Raw genomic sequence first — 11,808 nt, 5'->3', positions numbered from 1 at the left:
ACTTTAAACAATTCACTACAAGTAAATGATTATGCATTATAAATACTACCTTCTGGGTTAAGAAAATTCCATTCCAATAACATTCTCCTCTAAATACTCAAAACAGACATACAGATTGTGGCTTCCATAAATTAATCCACATGAAGCACTGAGTCGTGGTCTTCTGCTGACCACAGTTACACAAATGGTGTGACAATGTAACATCACCCTAATACTGAACACTCAGGAGCTGACAGATTCGGCAACAAGAACGGCCTCGCCGAGCACCACGCAGCTTCAGCTGCTACACCCAGCGCCCCCCTTCATCACCTGACTGCGGGGCGGTGACACCCTGAGACGCCGAGCCTGGCTGAGCCCAGCATGGGTGGCCCCTCAGAAAACCAGGGCCACTGCAGACAGGCAGCAGGGGTGGGAGGGCCCCGAGGTAGCCCCGGGAGCTCCACTCTGGGTGGTTCTTTGGTCTTCCCACCGCACACCTGTCCTCAGAGCCAGCGAGTGCCTGGGAGGGGGCGCCTCCAACCCCCACCCTGAACCCCACAGAAAGAACTGACCGGAATAGCTTATAAATACACCTAAAGCTTAATTGTTCTTGCTTATAATTTGAAAATATCTAGGCTAGATGTCAATAACAAACGTCCTATTTTCCCCCCAAAAGACCAAAGGCCTGAAATGGGAAACAAGTGCATAAATATTAATAAAATAAAGAATTTTAAACAGTGATAACAGTAGCACAAAATATACGTAATTTCTAAGAGCTACTAAATCATTATCAGTATAATTAGAAACAAAGTAGATTCACTACAACCAAGTCATATAGTTACCTTTAGCAGCGGGCGAGCTGCACGATGCCATGGACCCACCTTAAAAAATGACAGCTTTCCTATCAGTTTGTCTTATGTTAAAAAAAAAAAAAAAGGTCTTAAACTTCTCACTATAGTAAATACATTCTAATTTGGTCACTGATAAAAATTTTTAACTAGTCACCTTGCACTTAAAAAATGCTATATAAAGTCTTTGGCACAGCCCCAAGCAGGGGGCATCCTGTCCCTTCCGGGCCAGGGCCCAGCCCCTGCTCCGCACCTGGCAGCAGACTCTGGGAAGATTCTCAAGCCAATCTGGATCTGCCACGAGCAAAGTCTGGGTCAACTACAGACAGGTTTTACTTCCTCCCAGATTCCTAGGGAAAGTGACCCAATGCAGACAGAAAAGACTGAAGCTGGCACTAAAATCTGACTCGTTCCCAGCAGCCTTTCTGCCACCCTGCCCCCGCACGGCGGCCGGGTCCTCCCCAACCCCATGGTCCCTCGAACATAACACCTGCACAAACAGATCCAGTGCAGTGTTGCCCTGGAGGCTGGCTAGGGTCTCCCACATGGGTGGAGAGAGGCTCCAGCCAGGACGCCCGCCAGCAAGCTCTGGAAAGGGGGAGCACCACATGGCTCTGCACAGTCAGTATGACGCCCGCCCCGTCGGGTCCCCCACCCCACTGCCCTGCTCACTGTCACCGCGCTGACCAAGTCCAGGGGAGAAAGGACAGCACGCAGCTCCTTGGCTTTCCTAGGCGCAGGCACTTGAGCGGGAGGCCGCAGGCGCAGGGCGCTGTCACTGACGCTCCAGTTAATGTGCACGTGTTCAGGAAATGAGTTCCCTTCATAAAATTAAAAACATCTACATGTATATGTGTCTCTCAATAATCACTCTGCTATAAATACTATTAGTTTGCACTTAATTTGGAAACTGTAAAAATCCTAGGCATTTCTCACTACTAGATAAATGCTCACTTCATAAGTACTAATTTCAGATATGAAACCTAATGTGTTTACCGTGCTATGGATTAACAATAGACCGATAGGAAGTACTCTGTTCACAGTACACGTATAAAGCTTCATATTATCGCATATTAAAAACATGAACCTCAAAGCAGCTTATAGCAACTCGGAACGTCTGCCTAAACTCTTCCGTCTACAAAGTGCTTCTCGGGATGTGAACTCCCAGGATCCGGTCACAGTGGCGTCAGGACCACAAACCCCGCAGAGTCACCCTGCCCGCCAAGCCCCCCACACGGCCTTCAGGGTCTGTGAGGAGAGTACGAGACCGTGGATGGTCTGTTTGGGGCTGGGGTCCCGACGTCGGTGGCACCAGGAGGCGGGCGACAAGGCGGCCGTCACCAGGGCAGGGGCTGGCCCGCGCAGTAGGGGCACTCGGGTGCGCTGGCTGCGCACGGCTCGCAGAGCACACGATGCTGGCAGGGCCGCAGGACAGCGCTGCGGGCCCGCTCCCCGCACACCCCGCACTGCTTCGCTCGCAGCTGGAAGATCACCTGCGGGGGAGACGCAGTCAGGGGGTACCCCGCCCCCACCCAGGCCGGGCCCAGGGTCAGGGTGGGGTGGACTCCCCTGCTGGGGGCCACCCAGGAACGAAAAGATGGGGTGGGAGAGGCTTCACCACAAGACCCTTGGGTGGGGACGGGCTCCCGGGGCCAGAGCCACCACGTGGTGTGGGAAGGGTAGCCAGGCAGGCGGCCACACGGAGGGGCCAGGTCAGGATGGACCCCAACTTGGGACCCAGCCTCCGGCCGACAGCAGCCAAAACCTGGATGATGGTGCCTTGGAGATGGATGAGAGGTGTGCATCCCAACGGCCTGGGCCGTGAGCCAGGGAGGGGACAGTGTTTGAGAGGCAGAGCTGTGGAGCCTTCCCAATGCCCCAGGTTCTAACAAAATGCCCGGGTGTGGAAGGATTTTCCCACTAAGCTGAGGGCAGCAGCTTTCATGCTACACCAGGCAAGGGGGTAACCAGGGACCCTGGAGGGTGACCCAGGGAGGTGCCCCAAACAACACCAGACCTCCAGCCGCGTGAGGCGACGTGGCCCCTGTCCACGAGGGCATGGCCTCCAAGAGGAGGCGAAGGTGGGAGTGGACGGAAGCTGCTCGGCCGGCTCCCCACCACCTCCATGCACCCCCTCCAGTGCCTTGAAAACGAGACCCGGACTCACCCCATCCACGGCTTCCAAATCGAGGCGCAGCTGACTCTGCAGCGAATGCAGCTTCGGCAGGGGGATGGCGCCGATGTCACCACAGCCGCGCAGCCCAGGGAGCATGGAGGCCAAGCCCCGGCCCTCCAGCTCCTCCTGCAGCCGTCGGAACTGGGCCTCCACCTCCTCCTTCTTCTGCAGCGCCAGCTGCCGGGCGCTGTCGGCCGCGAGCGCCCGCTCCTTGGCCTCCTTGGCCTCCTGCTGCCACGCGTCACAGGCCTGAAACCCAGGGGCTGCAGTGACGGGGCCGGCAGCCGCCACACACGCCTGTCTCACCTGCGCGGCGGCCCCTCCCCAGGCTCACCTGCTTCACCTGTTGCCAGGACTCCTCCCACTGCCGGATCTTCCTCTTGGCCTCCTCCAGCTGCCGCCTGACCCGGGCCAGCTCAGCACTGTTTGGACTCGCGCCTGAAGGGGCCGTGGGGCCAGCATTCAGGATGGGGGACGGGCTGGGAGAGAAGCTGCCAGAGACAAAGTCCCAGATGCTGCCGGGGACGCCATTCAAGCCTGAGTGTGGAGGAGCCGGATGTCAGCCTGCTTTTGTGCTGGGACCTCACAAGCATCTCCCAGCAAGCTCTGGGGACCCCAATCTCTCCACCAGAAAAGGAAACAAATCCATTTCTGTGGCTGCATCCTGGAGGCAGCAGTGCTCAGACTCTTGTCCCAGAACCCTTTACGCACTTAGAATCTGGAGGACCCCAAAGGGTTTTTGTTTGCATGGGTGACATCCATTGACATCCATGTTTCATTAGAAATTAAAACAGATACTTTAAAATATCAACTCTTTAAAAACAAAACAGATCGCATAACATTTCTCAAGTAAAGAAATTTAAATCAAGTTTCCTGTTTTTGCAAATCTGTCTGGTTCTGCGCTTGGTCTCTGGCGATATCACACCCCCGCAGCCTGCAGGTGAGACAGGTCTCGCCGTGGTGGTGTCACGAGAGCGGCTCGGGGTCCCAGGCACAATGACACCCCCATAGAGGTTCAGGTGCAAACCCCAGGCCCCCTGCCCAGGGCACCTTGCGCCGAGCAGCAGACACGGGGATGGGATGGGCCACGCTGTGGCCGCCTCCCGCACGTGGAGCCCCAAGAGACCCGCTCACCGAAGGAGTTGTAGGACGGGGCTGGGGGGCCCAGCGCTCGGGGCTCCGACTTGAGGGCTTGAGGCTGCTGGGGGGGCGTCATGGCTGAGGAGACGAGCGGCCCCGACAGGGACTGGGAGAAGGAGCCGAGTGGGGAGGCGGACAGGGACGACGAGGACTGCAGGGACGGGGAGCGGGGCAGGCAGCCTGGGATGGCCACGGGCGCCGAGCCCCCCAGCGACCGCTGACCTGCGTGGGGCGGAGGGGCCGGGTTAGCGAGGGGCGGAGCGAGATCCTCTGCCCCAGGAATCCCCCAGCACCGCTCCGAGCTGATGGAGCGGGTGGACACCAGGGGTGGGGGTGCTGGGGGGACCCCCACCCAGAGAGGCGTGGCTGCACCCCTCACTGCTCAGACACTAGGCCCTGCCCGGCCGACCTGTCCATGGGCATGGTGGTCCCAGTACTTTTTGGGCCCCCCAGAAATGGTTTCTTTTAATAATAGAAGGGGGATTTCCTTGGTGGTCCAGTGGTAAAGAATCTACCTTACAATGCAGGAGACGAGGGTTGGATCCCTGGTCAGGATACTAAGATCCCACATGCCTCAGGGCAACTAAGCCCTCGCGCCACAATTACTGAGCCCGGGCGCCTCAGTTAGAGAGCCTCCATGCCGCAAACTACAGAGCCCATGCACCACAACTAGAAAGGGAAAACCCACATGCCACAACTAGGGAGAAGCCTGTGCGCCGCAACGAAATATCCCGCATGCCTCAACTAACACCTGACACAGCCAAAAGTAAATTAATTGAATAAATAATAAATAAATCTTTAAAAAAGTAAGAGAAGAAAGATAAACTTTTAGATCAAACAGAATGATTCAGTATCTAATGTTAACACATTTGTCTTCATGCCAATGCAGTGGTTAAACATCTCAGAAGGGCCATGAAGCCCTGACCCCCACCTCTGCAGGGACCTCAGGGTGGGGGGTGCAGGGATGGAGACAGGACCCCTCCCACCTTAGAGCCACAACAGAAGGCCCTGGAAAGCACCGGGTGCAGGCACTACCTGTGGGTCCGAGGTCACGGCTGTCGTGCTCCTCCAGGTCCTTATCTGGGGGCACGAGGCTGATGTCACCGAGGTGAAGGTCTAAAGAGGATCCTGCAGGACAGAACCGGCGTCATCGCAGGGGAAAGCCAGGCTCTCGTGGCGGAGGGGACCCGTCTGGGCTTGGGGCCAATCTACTAGCCTCAGCAACACAGCCCTCATCTCACTGACTCAACTTCTAATCATTTGGTAAAATCTAACCAAATAAACATGCTTGACTAGTAAAGAAAATTCCAGGACGGCCACGTCCAGGGGAAAGCGGCTCACGGACGACTCAGGTGGCACCTGCGCTGACCTCCTCAGCCAGGTCACAGCAGAGACCCACATCCATTCTCCCCTGGGGCACTGAGCTGGGTGTTCTGCTGCAGCCCTCGGTGCCCCCCAGGCCTGTCTGTTAAAGGGACAGGGGAATGGAACATGGCCCCCTCGGTGCTGACCCCACCTGACATTCCCTCCTGGGGTCCTGTACCCTGGGGACCTGACACCAAGCAGGAAGCTGTCTTGGGGTGGCCAAGATCAGGCCTGCCAACCCCCAAAGTTCCCACAGCCCCACAGGGTCGACTCAGGGAAGTTGTGGCCTGGGAACCGAGGGGAGGGGCTGCAGGAGCTCCTGGGACACAGCGTGGGGCCAGAGAGACCTCCCCAGCACAAAGTCACAGGCAGGTCCGCAGCAAACCGTGGTGACATTGAAGGCACAGCACACAAGGAGCTCTGCCACCTCAGAACCTTTCTCCCCAACCCCCCTCTGGGGTCTGCTCTCCCAAAGCACCCCTTCCAGGAGGCAGGTGAGCCTCTCCTGTGTGGCCCAGTCCCATGCCCCCTGCTGGCCGCAGGGCCCCTCAGTGCCCCATGTCGCCTGGTCAGATGCACCAAGTCCCATTTCAAGAGGCCACAAAGGCACTCAACGCCCCCAGCCCAGGGGTGGACCATGGGGACCCTCGTCAGAACTGCCTGCTCTGGGTCAGCCTCCCACCTCTGCCCCTCCCCCAGCTGCCTGGTGCCAAGTGTCAGAGTCCCTGGACAGTGTCCAACCCAACGAGCAGCATCAAGTCAGACCTACCCCAGAGAGGAGGAAGCTCAGCTCTGACCACGCCCCCCCACCCCCTGGGGCTCAGCCAGACCCCCAGGAGCAGAGGAAGGAGGAGCCGGGAGGCTGGGGTGGCCGCATTTGATCCAAGAGTCAAGAGGGCAAGGTGGGGACTTCCCTGGCGGCACAGTGGTTAAGAATCCGCCTGCAAATGCAGGGGACACGGGTTCAATCCCTGGTCTGAGAAGATCCCACATGCAACAGAGCAACTAAGCCTGTGCACCACAACTACTGAGCCTGCACTCTAGAGCCCGCGAGCCACAACTACTGAAGGCCACACGCCACGACTACTGAAGCCCATGCACCTAGAGCCCATGCTCCGCAACAAGAGAAGCCACCGCAATGAGAAGCCCCCACTCGCCACAACTAGAGAAAGGCCACGGCAGCAGCGAAGACCCAACGCAGCCAAAAATAAATAAATAAACAGATAAATTTATTTTTAGAAAAAAGAGGGCAAGGGGATGAGACTGTGGCTCTGGAACAGAGAGACCCACGCCTAGCGAGGGGGCTGCTGCCTTTCAAATGAAAGACCCTCTACCACACTCGGGGAAAAACAGGGCAGGAGACGTGTGACTTCTGAGGAGTCAGGAGCCAGACACATGCAGAGCAGACTTGGGGTCCAGCCCAATGGGCAGCCCCATCCCTTCCCTGCCTGGCCCCCATGGGGACCACTGAGCCAACCACGGGGAGGGCTCCCACCCGATGCCAGCACTTAGTGGCCCACTGGGGTCCCAGCCCAGCTTCTGCCCCAGGGCGAGGCTACCATGCGCACCCGGGAAGGCGGACGAGGGGACCCCGCGTCTGTTTCCTTCCCTGTTTCATCTCCGCCACCTGCAGACACGACCTGGTCCTGGCCCCACTGGCAACGACAGCCAGGAGCACAGAATGGGGCACAGGCTCCCTCGGCCCAGAGGGATCCCCCGACTGTACGGCACTGCAGGAAGAACTATTTGAAGGGCTGGTGAACACAGAGTGGCAACCGGGCCAGGGCCCCTGGAGTTTCCACCTCTGCTCTGGGGTGTGAGGAGGCCAAAGGAGCTGAGCCTGTGACATCGGACACTGTGGACATCAATGCAGGCCCTGGGCTGGCAGCACCCCAAGCTCCTCAGTCCTGGGGCAGTGGCAGGAAGACGTGAAGCGCTGCTCACAGCGCTGTCCCAACTGTGACAATAGCGCCTGCACAGCTGGACCAGCCCCGCCAACAGTTTCATGTGACGCACCCGATGACCACATCCAAGGATGGAGGCGACTAGAAGGTGGCCTGATGCAAGAGTGGTGACAGGAAGAAAAGACCGACCCGAGCCCCTCAGGGAGACAGCGGGGCTGGGACCGTGGGGGCAGCACCCGCCTCTGGCCTGCACAGTCCCCCTTTCCTCCTAGGGGCTCCACTCCCCTCTGCGGGTGCCCCCTCCCGGCCCTGCTTCTCAACGCTTCTTTGCAGCAAGTGCCTCCTGCTCCCCAGGATGCCTCCCGACATCTAGAAGCACGCAGGGCCATTCGTGTCCGGGAGCCGCCAAAACCAAGCACCACATACCAGGCGGCCTCAAGCAACACAATTCTACTCATGCAAATCCACTCTGGGGCCAGAGGCTGAGGTCAAGGTGCACAGGGCTGGGCTCCCTCTGAGGCTCCAGGGACTCTCCCTCCTGCCTCTTCTGCTGGCAATCCTTGGCGTTCCTTGGCTTGTGGACACACCAGCCCTACCTCTGCCTTTGTCCTCATGTGGTCTTCCCTCCCCTGTGTTTGTGTGTCCAAATTTCCTTCTTATAAGAACACCAGTCATATCAAATTAGGGCCCATCCTAATGGCCTCATTTTACCTTAATTACATCTGCAGAGACTTGTTTCTTTTTTTTGGCAGCACCGCACAGCTTGCAGGATCTTAGTTCCCCAACCAGGGATTTTACCCAGGCCCGTGGCAGTGAAAGCGTGGAGTCCTAACCACTGGACCACCAGGGAATTCCCTGCAAAGACTTGTTTCTAAATAAGGTCACACTCCCAAGTACAGAGGCGGAGAGTTTACAGCGGAGGCATATCTTTTGGGGAGCACATAATTTAACTCACAACAATCGAGACCAACTGGAAACACCCCCCTACACACACCGACCTGTCCTCTCCAGGCCGTGCTGTGGTACTCGAACGGGTGCCTCCCGCAGACCTAGGGGCCCAGACCTGTCAGGACTCCTCCACAGACAGACCTGTCTCCTGTTAATGTGAACTCCACACAGAGGGTACAGCCTCTGGCTCCCACCTGCTCCCCAGGACATGACCACAGGCCCTGTAGCCCCTCACCCAACTCTGCCCCTAGTCGGGTGACCCCCTCCTTCTTCCTGTCCCCAGTTTCCAGCTCACTCTTTAAACTGTCACCCCAGCCTTGCCTTCCAGCCCTGCACTGTACCCCCAAACCCCTCCGGTCAAAGGCAGCCCTGTCCCTCTTTCCTCCCCTGCCTGGGGCCACATCCTGGCCCTGCCACCCTCCATGGGAGCCCGGCAGCCCCTCCTGTGCCTGGTCCACACCCGGACACAGGTGACTTCTGCAGTGCTCATGTGCAGACGCCCCAGCCGTCCCCCAGCATGGCCACACTGCCTCCTCCTAGCAGGTGTGGCCCCACTGCAGCGTTGGCTCCTTATCAAACCGCACACAGGTGCCTCCTTTGAGCTGGTGCACCTGGGCCCACATGCTGAGCAGAAGCCCAGAGGAGCCCTCAACTCCTCCTCCCCTGACCCACACCAGTTAGGGCTCCCAGCTCTAGCCATCTCTGCAGGCTGCCCCCTCACCCCGACCTGCTCTGTCCCAGGAGTAACCTTTCTGTGATGCCAACCTCTTCATGTCCTGAGTTCTGCCTCCCAGAAAGGATGTACCCCTTGGCGAGCCAGTCCACACTCCCCCAGCAGGACCCTTTCCCACCCTGCCCCTCCCCACCCCAGCAATGGCTCCTCCTTTGTCTTTAAGCCATGACACTGCTGTGGGCTACAGCCTGCCACAGCTTCCATTAGCCCCACTAGTCCTGAGAAAACTCCTTCCCAGCCTCCAAAACCCTTCTCAGAATCACCCCCTGCTCCATCCCTGCATGTCACCTGGACTGTGCGGTCCAGCCCAGGCCTGGACCACTGCTGGCCGATGTGCAGACTCACCCGCTGACAGCAAGCACCCTGACCCACCCACTACATGCCTGACCTGCCACCACCACCCACGCTCCCTGTGCTGGCCTGGCACATCTGCTCTGCCTGGGGTCCTGAGCTCCTGTCCTGGACATGCTGGTCAGGAGGACCTGACAACACCTGGAGTGGTGGGATCAGGTTAGGGGTGGTCTGCTTCAAAGCTGGCAGAGTTCCAGAAACATTTTTTTGAATAACAAAGGCACATAAAATGAAGGAAGGGATGGATGGATGGATGGAAATAAACTGTGTGCAGGAGCCTTTTCTTACCTTGAAGTGATTTATCTCATCCCACCCCCCCACCCCCACCCAATGACTCAGCATAAAGGGGCACCCCTGTTGCCCTGCCCCGCTCAGGTGCAGGCAGGGCACAACAGGGGCCAAATCTCACCCGACAAACCACAGCCTGTGTTGTGGAGGCGGGGATTGGGGGGTGGCGGCGGTCACTGGCGTTCCCAGGAGGTGTCCCGGCCCACTTTTTCACCAGCACTATGTCTCTTATCCTATTACACACCCCACTGTTCCCTAAGATCAGACCCAGGTCTTCTGAAATGTTCTCTTAAAGGAAGAACTGACAACACTCAAAATCTATGTGAACCCAGTTAGGTAAACTGTGCCATGTGACCCGGAGCCCGCCTTGCCAAAGTACCAGTAACCGCCCAGATGTTAACAAGCAATTAGCTGAAAGCTGCTGAGTAATGGCCCTGGCAAAGCTCGGTTCCCGACGTGACACAGCACATTCAAGAGGTGCCCAGGTCCCCAGGACCATGGGACACACGGGAACAATGCACACAGTCAGTGCTCGAATTAGAGGCCAGAATGGGGAACCCCTGACGTGGGGGTGCTCCCCTGCACCCACGGGGAGGGGGCAGGATGCCCCCTGGCGGGCCGTCCTTCCCCTAACTAGAGGATGGAGAAGCACCTGGCAAACCCGCTCACTGCTGGTCTGAGTTTCCGACAGTGCAGGCGGCGATTCGATTCGCAGCAGGACAAGGCAGGAACCCCGTCCCCCTCGGGGAGCGAGAGACCCCCTTCCGCTAGGCGATGCAGGCTTCCCTGGAGAAGCCCGCGGCTGGCGCCCACGCAGGGAAGCAGCCGGCGCCTCTGCAGAGCAGGTTCCTAAAGGGGGGATGTTTGTATTCGCCTCATTCCGCAACCCCGAAGACCTTGGTACCAACCCCTGGCTGTCACACCTGGCCCGGGGCGCGGGTACCGCAGACCGGTAAGAGGAGCACCGGGAGGGGAGGGGAAAGATCTGGGGGAGGGGAGGAGGGGGAGACGCACCTCACATGGGAGCGGATTTGGCCCACCTGGAGGGACGGGAGTTGGCCCACCTGGGGAGAAGGGAAGGCGCACCTAGCACAGGGAGTTGGCGCACCGCTCTATCTGAAGCTCCGGGTAACGACGACCCGCACCCTGACGGCGCGGGACTGACGATGCTGACTCACCGTCCCGGCGTCCGGCGCCCCGCGCTGCTGCTGCTGCTGCTGCCGCCGCCGCCGCTGCCGATTCAAACACGGCCCTCGCCCCGCCCGGCCCGCGCCGGCCCCGCCCCTGGTGACGCAAGCCTCGGGATGCCCCCGCCCCCGACATACTCCGTCCCACCCTGGTGACGCAAGCCTTGGGCTGCCCCGCCCCTCACCTCCTCTTACCAGCACCTGCCCCTCCCGGCGCTGCGAGGCGGCGTGCCGGGACCACGGACCCAGGTTGTGCGAAAACCATCGCGGGGCCGGGCTGCTTTGTTCGGGTTAAAGTGGGGTCTCCGCGGCAAGTCCCGAGCCCTGCCGCCTGCCGGTTGCTCCTACCCTGCCCGCCTGCCGCGGCTCAGGCCGGACCCCACTCAGGTAAAACATGCTCAACCCAACGCCATGTGGGTCAGGATGAACAGGCCATGACCCTGCCCTCGGAGGTCACTTAGAGTCAGCTGCCCACAGCCCTGAGGTCCCTCCACAGTCGATCTAGTCTTTCCACCCTTTGCCAGCCACCCGGCAATGAACTCCGGAGGTTACCGCCTGTTCATATGAAGTGGAAGGCAAAAGAAAGGAACCTGCCCAGTGGCCCTGAAATGATTCCACTGAATCCATTAAACACAGAAAATCTGGAACCAGCACCTGTTTATTTCAGAGTTTACCCCTTCTATTCATGCAGTGCATTAGTAAGGATACAACCTGAATGAAACTACATGGGAAAACAATCCAGTCTACACCTGTTAGCCCCAAAGCGGGTGGGGTGTGCACTCTGGGTCCTGGGTCCCAACAGCAGAAAGGCCAGCAAGGGCCCTCCTCCGGGGGCCAGAGGGCAGTTCTGAGGATTCCGTTACTTCCCAAAACTGGCTAGTATTATTGG

The 11,808-nt window shown here is 58.6% G+C and overlaps 1 protein-coding gene across 5 annotated transcripts in view; it reads right to left on the bottom strand.

Moving 5' to 3' along the window:
* Window positions 1-2,049: 2,049 nt before the first annotated feature.
* The window catches only part of UNKL (unk like zinc finger), a 42,007-nt gene continuing 32,248 nt past the window's right edge, over window positions 2,050-11,808 (bottom strand). For 2 of the 5 annotated variants that reach the window (XM_022594424.2, XM_089896413.1), the window contains 5 exons: window positions 5,179-5,271; window positions 4,138-4,365; window positions 3,338-3,540; window positions 2,995-3,252; window positions 2,050-2,320 (listed from right to left, as the gene is read on the bottom strand). In XM_022594424.2, coding sequence (XP_022450132.1) covers window positions 2,165-2,320; window positions 2,995-3,252; window positions 3,338-3,540; window positions 4,138-4,365; window positions 5,179-5,271 — 938 coding nt within the window. In that variant the 3' untranslated portion in view covers window positions 2,050-2,164. Of the gene's footprint in view, window positions 2,321-2,597; window positions 3,253-3,337; window positions 3,541-4,137; window positions 4,366-5,178; window positions 5,272-11,808 lie in introns of those variants that run through there. The other 3 variants (XM_030763589.2, XM_089896412.1, XM_089896414.1) reach the window with 2 other exon arrangements.

The sequence above is a fragment of the Delphinapterus leucas genome, chromosome 15 (assembly GCF_059928025.1).
Source record: "Delphinapterus leucas isolate spDelLeu-1000000601 "Yukka" chromosome 15, BTC_Dleu_Yukka2, whole genome shotgun sequence".
NCBI classification, from domain to species: Eukaryota; Metazoa; Chordata; class Mammalia; order Artiodactyla; family Monodontidae; genus Delphinapterus; species Delphinapterus leucas.
Note: the sequence above shows the minus strand (reverse complement) of the source record. Positions and strands in the feature narration are given on the sequence as shown.